Source organism: Strongylocentrotus purpuratus, unplaced genomic scaffold (genome assembly GCF_000002235.5).
Source record: "Strongylocentrotus purpuratus isolate Spur 01 unplaced genomic scaffold, Spur_5.0 spur5_scaffold_9, whole genome shotgun sequence".
In the NCBI taxonomy this organism is placed as follows: domain Eukaryota; kingdom Metazoa; phylum Echinodermata; class Echinoidea; order Camarodonta; family Strongylocentrotidae; genus Strongylocentrotus; species Strongylocentrotus purpuratus.
This window is the reverse complement of record NW_022145615.1, coordinates 317,284-332,884: the sequence shown is the minus strand read 5'-3', so window position 1 is coordinate 332,884 and position 15,601 is coordinate 317,284. Positions and strand designations below refer to the sequence as shown.

At 37.5% G+C, this 15,601-nt stretch overlaps 1 protein-coding gene across 2 annotated transcripts; it reads right to left on the bottom strand.

Moving 5' to 3' along the window:
- Positions 1-430: 430 nt before the first annotated feature.
- Positions 431-12,850, bottom strand: LOC754239 (UTP15, U3 small nucleolar ribonucleoprotein, homolog (S. cerevisiae)-like). Of its 2 annotated transcripts, NM_001242694.1 has the most exon segments (11): positions 1,121-1,365; positions 1,969-2,161; positions 2,873-2,974; positions 3,659-3,820; positions 4,503-4,587; positions 5,549-5,684; positions 6,267-6,392; positions 7,353-7,528; positions 10,460-10,644; positions 10,897-10,989; positions 12,719-12,805. In NM_001242694.1, coding segments are annotated over 11 exon segments (1,590 nt in total).
- Positions 12,851-15,601: the final 2,751 nt, after the last annotated feature.

Below are 15,601 nucleotides of genomic sequence, written 5' to 3'. Positions count from 1 at the left end.
TATACACTACGTCTCTCTTCTTCATATCACCTACATCTTCTCTCTCCCTTTATACACTACGTCTCTCTTCTTCATATCACCTACATCTTCTCTTGTGTCCAATCAAATTTACAAAAATGATAGAACAATGATGATAGTAGTAATAATATATTTAAAATTAGCGATGATAATGATAATAATAATAACAACAATAATTATAATAATAACAATAATATAATTATAATTATCATTTTTCTTATTACTATAATTACTTTTTTTGTCATTATCATTATCATTAGTAGTGGTAGTAGTCGCAGTAGTATAATTAATATTATTTATTATGATTATCATCATGAACATCACAGATAAATCTTGTGTTTGATAGGTTTTCATGCTATCTTTGGTGCAAGTAAAGGGTAAGGGCTTCAACGCAAGGCGGTGATTCTCAAGGATATTTTATAAGTGAGGATGCCTCTTAAATCTAATAATATAATCAGACTCAATTTCCCCTCAGACCAACATATTTCAATTCTTCTAATTTCATGATTTAAAAATATGTAAAAGAAAAAAAAAAAAAAAAAAAATGTCCTTGATCTGCATTTTCTTCCCATCCATTTTAAGGAACACAAACAATAAGAAAGAATCCTTTTCATATTTTTGTAACTCCTTTGAGCCCAAAGTTCCTTGCTCAATACAGTGTATAGTTAACAGATGAGCAGGAACACTTGAAACAAATGTATCTGGAAAAGAATAATCATCATTGAACCTGTTCTTTGGCCCTTCTAGTCCATCATGTAGTCTATGCCCTACATATAAGGAGTTGGCACAATTTTTTTTAATGAAAAAAAAAAAAAAATCAATTTCAAAGTATGAAGGCCTTACTGAAACTCGTGAAGCAGATTGGATATTTCCATATCATAAAATGTAGATTCTAACAGATCATAAGGTTGGAAATGCATACAGAAGAGAGGTCTGCTAGTCCCATTCCGTCCGTCCTCTTGAAAACTCTTTCAAGATCTTCTTCACCATCATCAAGTCATTCAGAATTTTAGAAATAGACAATTCGATGAGGCTTTCACATGAGGTTTAATGTTCATCTAGAGTCCCAATTGAATAGTGAGGTGAAATGTCTTCAACACTGTCATGTTGCCCCCACCTCAAAACCATTAGAGTCTATCCTGTCATCACTTCTTATCTCTGTATCATCTGAGATGATGTTGATGGTATCCTTGGTAATGGTATGTGATGCAGCTAGGATGGTATCCAGCATCCCTCGGATCTCCTCTAGAGTGGTATGGTAACGAAGCTCCTGCTGGAGACCAACCTGTAAGGCCTGGAACCGCTTCAAAACATCCTCACTCTCACCCATCACAGGACCATAGATATCTGCAATACGCAACAATAGTAATAACACCTACATTTACTATGAGCTCCAATCCATCCAACACCATGCTATAAGTACCTACAAACTACTATTATGGTTTTAGTATAGCTGCCCTAGAGCAGTGCAAAATGAGTGAAGAGTTCTTCATGATTTAATACCAAGATGTAGTTAATAATCCCTGTATCCCCCCCCCCCCCCCCAGCTACTGATCACATGTCTTGTCAATCTATTCAACATATCAAGAGTTTAATTTCAAAAGGAGCTAAATCCATTTCTGTAACTTCAGAGAAAAAAGAAATTGTTTACCAGACTTTGTACAGGCGTCTATGGAAAAGTGATATTAGAAGGTGCATTTTGTCATAATTGCTCCCAAAATTTAGGTAAATCATTTTGTTGAAAGACGGGTTGTTCACTCTTCAGTGAACAAATGTTCTGATATCATTAACCAAATTTTCATTAAAAGTGGATTTAGCTCCTTCGGGAATTAAGCTCTTCAATTATATCAACTATGCAGGATCTAATAAATGACCTCAAGTTGTGATTGGGTACAAGTTCACAATCCAGAACTCTGTTACTATTTTCATCACATTATATACTAGCCATACCTAAGATAATGTTGGAGATATCCACTGCAATAGGAGTGAAGTTTGTGTCTGATATATGCTTCTTCAAGAAGGTTAAGATGATGCAGAGCCAACGATCATCCCTGCCAGAGAGAGCACTCTTCACCACACCACGTCTGATCAACTCTTGAAGCAAGCTGAACGTCACGTGAGGCGTTCTCAATCTTACGTTTGGCTAGAGGCAGAGGAGAAAATGAGTGGAGATTCATTATATCCAAGAATTATCAGTTTGATTTATCCTTTCTTATGCTTACATCCCTCACTATTGTCAGCCCAAAGATAAGCGATAATACGTAAAGAATTTAAGAGACTTCGAGTCATTCACTTTGAATCAATATTCCCCTATTGCTCAAATAAACATTACAAAATGAGAACTCAGTACTTAATAAGCGAGTTCGTAAATAGCTCTGGACTGCTTTACCCCAAAATATCCACAGATCTTTTACACGATGGATACTTCCCACGTGTGCATTTTAGAATGATCACTGCCGAGGTGATGGAGGTGCTTCATGAATACCTTTTGTTTGCCTCTTGAGAAGAATACTTCCACCTGTGTACCAGATAAATGTACTGTTGGTGCATAAATGAATACTGATTACATAACTTTTATGAGCACGATCCGAGTATTCGTCTCAATGGTTTTACAATTTGGGTCCGAATGACCTTGATCTGCCCATGCGCAAATCCTAATTACTAACTCGCTTATTCAAATACCATAAATATATTTGTTGCATCATTCATACTGATTCAGTTGGTATACATCACATATTTCTGAATAATGAAAGAATAAAGGAAAAATACAGCTGGTGCAAATTTGAGGAGGTAAAGCCAATTAATTGATTTTTGGTAAAATGTTGTACATCTGTAGTTTAATATAAATCCTCACATGTAGGGCTGCATCTAAGGCCTTGGAATGTTCAAACTTTTTCAGCATCCTATCATACTTCTCGAGATGATCTTTGTTGATATGGGTTACAACCATGTCATCCTGGATAGAAAGAAATGAAGATGAGTTGGATTAACAAAAAATACATTTCACGTAGAGGTGTCGTGGTTGAGTGGATACGTCACCGGACTGTGGATCACAAGGTTTGTGGTTTGAGTCCCGACGCGGCACTAATGTCCTTTGGCAAGACATTGATCTACATTTGCCACACTCAACCCAGTTGATGTAAATGGGTACCTGGTAGGAATTAATTCCTTGAAATGCTAGAGTGCCGTAATGGCAGCCATGGTAATAATCAGGAGTGTCAAGTCTGAAAGATATGATCGCTATACGAGAACCCAATATTATTATGTAATGTAATAACCACAAAAGTGTTACATCTACACAATCAATTTAGTCCTTAGATTCAATACTTGCTCCAGGATTTGTTTTTAGGTAGAGTATGAAATTGAATTGTGATTATTTTCATATAGGGTAAGGATATTACAGAGTTGGATTAACATTTGGGTGCAGTGTTGAATCAATAGTTAAAGTTTACAATTTTCATTGTCAGAAGCTGCCCATGGAGCGATTGTCAACAAAGTATCGATTGTTCTACTCCCTCATCAAGATCCTCTCTATGTTTGGACATGAGCATATCATATGGAGTATATTGCGCCTTTTTAAATGCTGTGAATCATCATCATCATCATCATCGTATCACCCCCAATGAGCTTAGTATCTCACCTCCTTTGGTGTGAAGACCTTTCCATGGACGTAGTATCTACTGTTAGCTCCTGCACTGCGCTGTCTATGAGGCTTGGATGTCTCTAGCTCATCAGCTGCTTTGGGATGTTTGATGGATAAGAGTCCTGATGTTGCACCAACCACCACTGTCTTATCATCAGGCTGATATTACGATGAGAGAGAGAGAAAGAGGGAGAGAGGGAGAGAGATAAAAACTTGTGGTTTACCATTCTGTATAGAAGCCTACAATAGGCCTGTTCAAATGAAATGGTGCAAACCAGCTTTCACAGAATGACTTGCATTTAACAATTGATAAATGCAAGATTTGTTAACATGTACATGGCTCAAGACAGTAAGTCCTATCGAGACTTAAAATTCTACTGACGACTCTTCACACAATTGAATGGATTTAACCAGTTAGCTACTGAATTCTCTATTTCCGATAGGCTTAAACACTGAATTAGCAGGTTCACATAGGTAATGGGTTAACATGCGATATCTCTGATCAAAACTAAAATTTGATTTATCAAAAACTGCACGGTTGAAGGAGAATTGAAAGGTATAAATATTGTAAATCAGGTTATACACATTTGGCATCCAATGCTTTTATTCTTGGACCTTTCATTTTAAGTATCTGAAGATAAAACGAGGGTGAAAGGGGGGGGGGGCGGATTTGGTCCAATGGCACTTAGTCCACTACCCAGCTTGTTCAACTTTATCAACTGATTATCGGATGCCTTGTTGATATGGATGAACTGATGTTAAACATATTAAATATGCCATATGGCCATTAAATATGGTTAATGTAATTATATTACATCATTACATAGGTAGAGAAACTTACTGAGATTCCAAGAGAGAGAATGGGTGCAGGGTAATCCATGCTAGCGACCAGTTGATATGTGCTCACATCATACACCTTCACATGTCTGTAAACAAGAATTTTAAAATCAATTCATTTTAAGATTGTATATATATGTTTCAATCAAAACATATAGGCCCGAATTCACAAAGGAGGTTTGTCGACAAACCTAGGTTTCGCGTCTTGACGCGCTTAAACCTAGGTTTGTCAACAAACCCCCTTTGTGAATTTGGGCCATTGTGGCTCATTCCTGATTTAATTTTGCAACAACATACTGCCCTGGAAAATCATGTCAGCGATTAGCTAGATTTCCTCAACTTTGTTTCATCATTTCTCCCCTATAATATATTCTTTATTATATCCCGCATACTAAGAATCTTGCAATCTGATTGGTCTAAACGAGGTCACATGATCAATGATAGATAAGTACTATCTCCCTTCGATAGGACTTTTGTACCCTAATTTTTGCCGATGTGGGATATAAAACAAATATTGACCTTCTTTACTCGTGCAATGTATACAAACTATCATTGCCTCTGTGATCTCGGGGCTACCATCATGATAGTAGCTCCGAGATCACCTCGGCGATGATAGTTTGTACCATTACCCTCATAGTGGATTAATATTTGCTTACTATCTCCATTAGCCAGACACCACTTACTTATATTTCTAAATATTCAGGGGGTAATTGACATTGAATTGAATTTTGTAAATCCCAGTGAAGCAAGGTCAACTAAAATCACTTCAGAATTGCCTTCCAGAGGCAGACATTACAGGGAATGCTCTAAAATGACTTACTTAGATCAAACAGAGAAACACTCTGATTTAGGATCACAGAAGCTTTCTTTGATCATGAGAGAGTGGATTCAAGTACAAGTACCATTCAACCTTAAAGTCGCAATACCAATCATGAGTGGATTCAAGTACAAGTACCATTCAACCTTAAAGTCGCAATACCAACACTCAAGTTAAATTCAAATTCTTTTGTCCAGTACCAACAGGCAAGAGAGGTTGATAGATGAACAAACCTGTCTAAAGATGCCGTAAGAAGTCTGGAGTTATTTCCGTTGAAGCACATAGCTGTTATGGTCTTGTGATGATTGCTGACTGTTGCTAGGAGACGACCCCCAGCGAGGGCATCCCATACCTTCACATAGTTTCCACCTGAAAAGCAGATGAGGATCAAAATATCATACAAATACTTTTAACCCAGGCACGTTTTTATTAGATTTGTGTCTCAGGCAGACTCTTAACCCATTGCTTACTGAAACCTGGTGGTCCCTGTGTTAAGTCTATGGGAATTAGATAATTCAGTAGTCAACAGGTTAAAATATGACCAAAGGATTTATGTTTTAATCATAAGAGGGTAATGGTGCAGGTTGGTACACCATAAATTTCTCAAAACAGTCACTCTAGAAAACTCATTTCATCTAGAAAATCCATGGAGACATTGTTTAAATGTGCTACGTGATATAATAACAGCAACAATAAATATTTTAAAAAGCAGTGGGCCCTATTTAACAAAGAATAGTATTTCTACGGCAAAATTGCTTCAATTTGTACACTTACTTTGACATAAGTAAAAATTACTTTGATAGAGTTTGTTTATATATTAATGCACTACTGCATTTTCTTGCTCCCTGAAGTAACAATGATTTATTATTACTAACCATGATTTTGACAGTCTAAAATCTCTCTTTTCTTTTGTACGAATGCTATGACATGATGTCCCTACATTCTTCATACCTGCAGATAAGAAGACTCCTCCAGCAGGAAACATGAGAACCCTTTCTACTGGTTGACCATGGTCTACACTCATGATACTCGTCCCTGTCCGCAAATCATACATCTTTACAGAATGGTCGTACGATCCTGTATCATATCATAAAAATGTCAAAATAAAATGTAAACATTTTCAGCTACCACTTTACCTCGCAATGCGACCAAACAAGGTAAAACAGCAAAGCGAGAGTCCTTTGTTAAAGTCAATTTAGAATGCTTGTGCCCTTGGATTGGCATTAATCTTTATCAACCCAGTCATTTGGATAGGGCTGGGCACTGCAGGTCTCTTTGTTGCCCAACTATAAATGCATACCCCTGGTATGCTCATCTTCAATCTAAATTCATTCTGCACTGTTTTACAGTGTGTCAAAGGAATTTCAATAGAAATCAAATACAGTCAAACCTGTCTATTAACTCATAGCATGCCATGAGGCTGCATGCCATGAGGCTGCATGCACGCTACTGTTATAGTGCTTTGTACATGCAAGCTAACCATTCATTCACTGCCATGTGAGTGCAAGGGCGCATTCGTAATAGCAGTTAGTGTTCATGCTTATTGGACTGTGTTGTGTGTTTTGCACTCGCTATTCATAAATCCATCGCATACTCAGATTATCACCAAAACAACCTGGCACGGGGGGATTTGGGGCTTGGATTAGCCCTGTGGCATGATAAGAGTTAAGGCCACCATTGGAAACACAAAAATTGGTCACTGCAGACAGGTTGGCCTCTATAAAGAGGTTCTTCAACACGTTCCCTTCCAAAGAGAGGTGGTACAGGTGCCCACTATAGACAGGTGGCCTTTATATAGAGGTGGTTGAAAAGACAGGTTTGACTGTATAAGGGAAATAAGATGTACATCTTTCATACATTAACAAAAAACTAGTTGTTCTTTGGCAATTCAGTAACGATGCAATTGATATGAAATATACAGTCACCAGTTATGAAATTTCATTAACACACTAAATTCACAATAAAAGATGGTATGGATGTTACAATAAAAAAATAGATGAAAATGGTAATAAAATGGAGCTCTATGATGCCACTCACCAGTCAGCCAGATGTCTTTACTACTAGGACTAATGACCCCTGACCTGATGTAATCACTATGATCTGAGAAACGGATGACTTCATCCTCACTGGGTATGTCCCAACAACGCACAGTCTTATCATCTGAGCAGGACATCACCTGATTGTTAGCTGCAAACTTGGCAACATGGACAGGCCTGGTATGAAATGACAAATTGAAAGAATAATAGAAGCCTTTCAAATTGTATGCAAGGTAGAAGTAGTCGATTCATTTCATATCAAGAGGAATATATGAAAAGTGAGAATCGTTCAGTTAAAGATAAAGGTGAGTTCTGGTAATGCGATTGCATTGTGAAAGAAAAGGTGTGGAATGGATCAGAAACTGTTGATCATGTAGCATGTAAGTATTGGTGTGCACTGCAAGGTTCTGGAGTCATCAAATTAAATAAAAATTAAATATTATTATTATTATTATCAAAATCATAATAAATTTGGCCGAGTTTTGGTAAAGTAACAAGCACTGTACACAGAAAGCTATGTATGGGACAACCAGGCAAAAAATTAAGTTTTTCATTTCGGGGGCTCCATTTCAAATTTTGGGGAAATTTTCTGGGGCTACTTTTTCAACTATCGGGGGGCTCTTTTTTCCATTTCGGGGGCTCTTTTTTCTGGGGCTACTTTTTCATTAATTCATAAAAGGATAGGCTTACAGTTTGTTGAGATTTGTTTAGTAGGCTAAGGTTTCGGGCTTCCTGCTTCATAATTGCCTATTAAAAAAGAAACCCCTTTTTCTAGTTCAATAACTAAGTTTTCATGCATTGATTTGATGCAAGAACTGTAACATAATAGACCCTAGATTGTGATTATTGCTGGCCATGAATTTCGATAATCTTTTTTCAAAGTAAAATTTTCACAAGAAAATCAGACAGTCGTTTAAAAACGTAGACATTTGTAATACTTTTACTAATTCTAAGCTCAGGTTTCGTACATCTATTCACGAAACTATATTGAAATCGCGGCAATAATGATGAAAACCAACATATGACAATTTCAAAGTGTCAAATCTCTTTGACTCGAGCTCAGCTAGCTCAGCTCAGCTCAACTCACACACACTGCAGCATAACTCCAGAAAGCTCCAACACTGGCGCCGGACAACTGCGGTGTCGGTGTTGGAGCTTCCTGGAGTTAACTGCAGCGCAGCATTACTGCACTGTATTGTATGCGTGTCAGTCACGGTGATTTTGTCTGATTTTCTTTACTTTGAAGAAATGATTATCAAAATTACGTAAACATGGCGAGAATAATCACATAATAGGCTTTAATTTCATACCTCTACTTATGGAATTTTTATAAAATTGCGGCAATCGTGAATTCGTGATGGAAATTGATAGCAGTTTCGCAATGTTTAGGTCTAGGTTCAGCTAATATGATCTACCAAAACAAAATTGACCGCTAAAAACTCGACCCCTACGCTCTGTCTCGATCTCGCAACTGCAAAAATGTACGTGTTTTGGCGTACTTGCGTGCGACATGGTAAGCCAGGTAAGGTATGGAATATGGTTAGAGTTTTTTTAGGACCAATTTTAGTGTATACAATTTTACAGAGAGATTCAGCGCGCGGACCAAGAAATGCACACAATGAATACGAAGCTAGTGGTGAGCGCGTGGCCGCTCGTAATCGTTACGGAGGCGATTTGAGATCATTTCACTTTAAGATGTCGCCCCCGAAATCGGATTTCGGGGGCTGTTTATGGTGTTTCCGGGGCAAATCCGCCCTCCGCCCCCGTGTATTTTTTTGGCTGGGGATAACACACATGGTGTCGGGGCTAATACTACCTTGATTTCCTTGTCTTTCTATGCTCATTACTCAGCCAGTATACATTTTTTTCCAAAATTGTTTGGCACATGTCATTTATTTGTAATCTTGAACATTCAGTGTAAGTTTCGTTTGATTCTGTGAGAATTAATTTTCTTTTTTTTTTACCAGAACTGGAGTTTATCTTTAAAATGTTAATACTTGGTATGAAGGTGTGCAAATGTTATTAAAGGCATCGTTTAGCAATGTTAAATCTAAAATGCACGGCCCTAAGAGTTATCAGTGTCTATTATATGGTGAAATATCGAAGCCCTAAGAAAAAATTGTGCTTAAAAATGATCAAGAAGTGCCTCAAAAAAGTAAAAATCTTTGAGTGACCGATTTTACCATATTCGTTTTCCCCAATAGACTGTAGAGTTAAGATAACTGTTAGGAAAACCCAAAATTTGGTTTTGATTACCAATCATAACTATATTGATAATCAGACAGGCGATCAGCTTGTAAAATTCATGGGGTTCCTGACTGACCTAAAGGTTTATAATTATCATTGCAGCATGAGCTAAATCCAGGATTTTGTTTCAGAATCTGAGACAAAGTTACCGGATCCCTATAAACCATTTCAAACATACACCTGACATAGATTCAATACTTCTTCATTCTGTAATGAGATTAATAATTTGTGAATATTTTCACTTTTTTTAACTGCATAAGTTGAATGAATCAAGAAAGAGTAGTGATAGAATATTATTATTCTAGCTGGTTTTCATAGAATTTTCAGATCAAGTTCGATGCACACGACCCAATTGCACAAATAATTGTATGTATACCAAACACCTCATTGTAGTTGCATGGTGCAAGCCTTTCAATAGAGATCTAGAGCATTAGGTAGATTGCATGGTGCAAGCATACCTGCCAACATTTGAAAATGAGAATTAAGAATATTTAGCACGGCATGTCTTCGAAAATAAGAAATCTGTACCCTTAACAGGCGTTCGCACATGCAGCGGCAGTGTAACTGGCAATACGCGGTAAATCAAAAAAGTGAATACAAATTCACTGCTCAATCACGCGGCATATGATAAAACAAGCTTATAAGCAACACAAAAAAAAAAAAAAAAAAAAAACTAAATTTTGAAAATCCGGGATATCCCGCATTTTGGGGTCATAAAAATCCAGAAAAATGGGATATTCTGGATTATTCGGGAGGGTCGGCAGGTATGTGCAAGCCTTTCAATAGAGATAAAGAGCATTAGATAGATTGCATGGTGCAAGCCTTTCAATAGAGATTTAGAGCATTAGATAGAGGTCTTACCCTTGATGTCCTTTGAAGATTCTGAGGACAGCGCGACCCGAGAGGTCAAAGAGACGAACGAAGGCTTCATCACCTCCTGCCACCATGAGTTTACCATCTTGACGGTAGCTAGCCCCATAAGCAACACCCTTAAACCGGGATAAAGATCTCTCTATCTGGTTTGTTAAGGGATTGTAGATTTGTACCTGTCATATGAAAATAACATATGAAAACAATTATTAAACTCCAAAAAATCTTCTGTAAGAAATATTTGTTTTGTTTGTCAATGACAAATCTGTACAAAAATAGGTTTGCATTCCTCAATAAAGATTGTTTCATCATCATCATAATTTCTTAAAGTCAACATTTTCCGTCTTACGAGGGGTCACTGGCTTTCACGCAATGATGACAATCCCTCCCTCTACTTCTTGTCTCAAGCATCCTCTAATTTTACTCACCCTTGTAGAGCTGGAGACAGCAAAGTTATATGGTTCAAGAGGGGAAAAGTCAATGTCAGTAACTGCACCATATTCCTTGACTGTAACTGGAAACTGAAATAGAAAACAGAAAAAAGTTATTGAATTCTATATGCAACAATATTTGTTTTTCTAAAGTTTTGCTTGAATGTTCAGATATTCCAACTAAGCGATTTCTAGCAGGAAGAAGCAAAAGCTTGTTATCCTCAGAGGAGCAATACTATACATTCCTATCCATATTTTATTTAGAAAAAGTTTGCTGGATTAGTTAGCGACTGTAATTTCAGATCCTCATTAAATTCAGGCAGACGCATGCGCCTGCCCAAAACCCACCGTCGGTATGCACTTGTACTTGTATTGTGCAGCGGTTTGCTGTGAAACCTGTGAGAAAGTGTTTACTTTATGTCTTCCTTTATAGGAAATAAATACTACCAAAAAGATAAGAAAACTAACACGAAACAGGCAAGAAAGAAAACAACTTTAAAATCAAGACCGTTATTTTAACAATTGTGGAAGATACATATGATTTTTGGTGTGTTATAGTAATGCCGGGGTTACAGGTCCAAAGTATGGTCACAGTTGTGAACAAGCGCCGCCCTCACTTTCTTTTAAATTCTTCACTGTTTTTCTTTTTTAATTTCACAATTCTATTTCTTCTTGGTCCTTTTAGGATTTAGGAAAGTATTGCCAGGCCTGCTATCATCTATGCCTGGAGGGTAGCCATAAACAAGAATACATGTGCATAATCAAAACAAGTTCAGCTCAAACCCATTCAACAACAAAAAAAATATTTAATTGTAACAATATCGGACAAATTTTACAATGAAAATAATGAAATAAATAATATAGTATGGTATTTATTTATTGAGGAAAAATAGGGATTTTATGTTTTTCCTATTGAACATAAAAACTTATAAAAAACAGTAATCGACGAGCCTGAGTCGCTATTTAAGATGGCAGCTTTCATGACTCTAACATTAGACAACAACCGTCTCAGAAAAACTTTAAAATATTATTTATTGACAAATTGAAAACATGATTCTTTTAAAATTGCAAATAAAACACGATTCAAGACGGAAAATATGAATGTAAGTAGTAATTTTCTTCACGTATAATTACGTTTAGAGCAGTTTTTTAATGTGAAATTCGTGCTGGTCAGAAGCAGCTAGCAGTGTTTTTCATCGGGAGTGAGCAGAAGTCTTGGTGCTGGTCGGGACTGACTGTCCGCCCAGTGCCGACCGCCGTGGCTATAACGCTGCTTGCTATTATATTACCGAACCAAGTTCAGGTGAAAAATTGCTGAACTCTGCCGAACCGAACGGAACACGAACATAGCGTCTGACTTACACGTTACAGCACCACTCTCTTCTCTTCCCCCGGCCCCGACCCCCGACTCTCTCTCTCTCTCTCTATCTATCAAGTATTTTGACTCAACTTTGTTTGAGCTATCATCACCATTATAGACCCTAAAATATAAATATAATAATAAATAAATAAAGAATAAATAAATGGATAACATCTATGACTAAAATTTTAGTTCAATCATAAAAAAGGTATATTATAACCAAATAAAATGAATGAGCAGGTTACAATGCCGACAACATTCGCGCACTCTAACGGTATCGGCATTGCTATTTCTTTGTACACTGTTACTTGCACCATCCATACATAGTCTACTAACACTTGATATTAGATCTTTGCATTTGTGGACATCGAGGAGAATGTTGTCCTTTCTAGATTTTTCCCCTTAAAGTCGCATTCAGATAAAAAATAAAAAATAAAAAGTCTTCAAATATATACTCACTTCAAAATTTTTCCAGAATAGCGCTTCTTTGCTTGGTTGCCCCTTGGCACGTGGAAGTCTTTTCACGGCAGTCGCTTTATACGACATTTTTACTTCTATAGCTAGCGCTAGTCTCCTTACAAGCAACATTTATGCTGCATAAATTAAGATCTTTATTCCGAAGAAACTGGGAAAGGGGGTGGGGGGGGGGGGGGGGGGTAGTGAGCATGGATATTGTTAATAAAACACTGACATTAATTTTATATTCCAATGCCGTCGGGAAAAAGGAGAAAAGGGGGAGGGAAAAAAGAGAGGGAAAGGGAAAGAAAAGAAAAAAAGATAAGGAAAAGAGAGGAAAGAAAGGAAAGAAAAAAAAGAAAGGAAAAGAAAGGAAAAAAGGGAAAAGAAAGGAAAGAGAAGAGAAAAAGGGGAAGGAGAGGAAAGAAAGGAAAAGAAAGGAAAAAAAAAAGAAAAGGAGAAAAGGAAGGAAAACATAGAGAAAAGGAAACAAGGGGAGATAAGAGCCTATATAAGAGCCTGAGTGGAGGGGTGGGATATCATAGGGTCGTTGACGGTGGAGTCGTCTCGTCGAATGAGCAAGAAAGACACGCATAAATATGTTGCTGTGTCGGTATTTTTGCTCGATCCTCGTGTACTATATAAATGCAGAAGTTTGAAGTCGGTGAGATGTATAATGTCTGTTGGCCGACAAGTTTTTTCCCCCTACGAACTGTGACTTTTAATCCGCTGTGACCCCCCCCCCCCCCCCCCCCACTCTGGGGTCGGAATGACCGCATGCGTGTTACCAAAATCAAATGTGGTGACACGACATTTGCTCCTGCGACAATTGCTCCGGGCTTTATTTCGTCTAAGATGTAGGGTTAGGGTTAGGGTTTCAATAGAGTTTTATGTTAGGTTTAGGGTTAGGTTTAGGGTAGGGTATAGTGTTGAATCCAGGGTTGAAGTTAGCCATTCGATTAGTGTATGAAATTTACAGCGGAGCAATTGTCGCCGGAGCAAATGTCATGGAATTAATCAAAATGTCCGGTAATGGGGTATTTTTCACGCACCAAAGTCTGGTTCGTACAAACACAAAATTGACTTTACACACCGGACTTAGGGGGTGTTTTCAAAAGGAGGGAACACGCGTACCCTAAATAACACTGAGTGGGGGGGGGGGGGGCGGCGGGCGCTGTGACAACTTTGAGAGAGACTACAACTAGTTTCACTTTCCAATAATATCAGCTAAAGAAATCAGAGGTTTAAGGTTTTCGGGTAAACTAAATTCAAACAAGGATTAAGAGTTAAGAACGGTATACAAGGGGGAAACTGAATTAAGACAATTAGGGTTAAGAGTCAATTAAGAACGGTACAACGAATCCTCTTCTTTTCCCTAATATTTTAATGAAACGTCTAAGCTTCGCGCGGGAGGCCATTAACCCACCCCCTAGGGAGCACGCTTCGCGCGCTCTTGAAGTGATTTGCTTCTCACTATACCGCGCCTCCCTAAAATATTGATCCTAGCTACGCGCCTGCATTTATAGATATGATATTGACCAAGTTGACGAAATAATTCGTATGTTTATGTCGTCGAGAAAATGACCATTTGCGCATACGCAATTAGTACTATAGATAGTTCATAGTAAAAAACAATTTAGCCTTCGGCCCCGGGTTTATAGGGTTAAATTTGTAGACATTGGGACATTAAATTTTGTCTGTAATTGGTAGCTAGTTTTGTCGGTAATCGGTGGCCTCTACACCCCCCACTGAAAAAGGTCTAGCGACGCCCCTGCCCCCACCCTGAAAATTATTCCCGTGGACAATTACCTCCACCCCCAAGGACACGAGGGCAACCACAGTCGAGGACAATTACCCCCCCCCCCCGGAAATTACCCCCCCCCGTTCATTGAAGGGATATAGTCCGCCCCGATAATTTTTTTTTTTTTTTTTTTTTTTTTTTTTTTTTTTGGGGGGGGGGGTATTGTTGGGGGAGGGGAGGGAGGGAGGGTAATTGTCCAAGGTAAGATTGTTTTAAAAGTCAGCAATGAACGAAAGGTTATCATACATGTTTTGAAAGATTGTTATATCCCGAATCGTTTGGTATTATTTTTGTGTGGTATATGTTCACGCTTGGATGAAAAGGAGTGCAAACATCGATTTCCGAATTGAATGTATAGGGTTATATCGAATGAGATGCATTGTTTATGCTTTTTGCAGAATCAAAGGCACACACTTTTTGTTTATAGTAATTTTGTTTCATTCCTCCAAATGTATAATACAAAAAAAAACATACAATTGAATAAAATAGATTAAAATAAAAATAAAACATACACACACACACGCACGCACACACGCACACCCATACATTCACAAACACACAATATAAATATATATATTAACGCTTTTAAAATTACATCTAATATGCTGCTTTTGATGAAATATATCTGTTATTTTGTATTTCTACTGCACAATCTTCATCATCTTAATCCATGACAAGAAATCAAAGGTATTGTTTATAGATGTTGGACAAAGATAACCAAAATTAACTTAAAGAATTTCGATCCCGATCCGTGCCACCTTTTCTCAGTCAAATGCAACATGAAACATAAAACATTTAATGGGTCACGTGGTCTTAATGATTGAACAATAAATTGTTATCAAGATGAACCGAACATGATAGATTGATATTTATTCGACAAGCTTCCAACATACAATAATGTACAATAATAACAGATCAAAAATAAGTCAGCTTGAACAGGATAACCCACGAAAGCTCGAGAGCATAATGAAAGAGTAGACGGCTCTTCCTTCCAGGGGGCGTTTCACAAAGCCTTTTTTCAATGACAAATAATAATAATAATAATAGAGTGCTCAAGGCGCGTGTAAACAGGAAAAACGATCAAG

What these genes read in the sequence shown, in the direction of transcription:
- LOC754239 (XM_030976272.1), bottom strand. Translation starts at nt 12,847, where the DNA reads ATGTTGCTTGTAAGGAGACTAGCGCTAGCTATAGAAGTAAAAATGTCG. An exon ending in TAAAGACATCTGGCTGACTG is followed by an intron (nt 6,393 to 7,352) that starts GTGAGTGGCATC and finishes GATATGATACAG; the next exon opens with GATCGTACGACCATTCTGTA. An exon ending in TATCTCCAACATTATCTTAG is followed by an intron (nt 1,366 to 1,968) that starts GTATGGCTAGTA and finishes TGCGTATTGCAG; the next exon opens with ATATCTATGGTCCTGTGATG.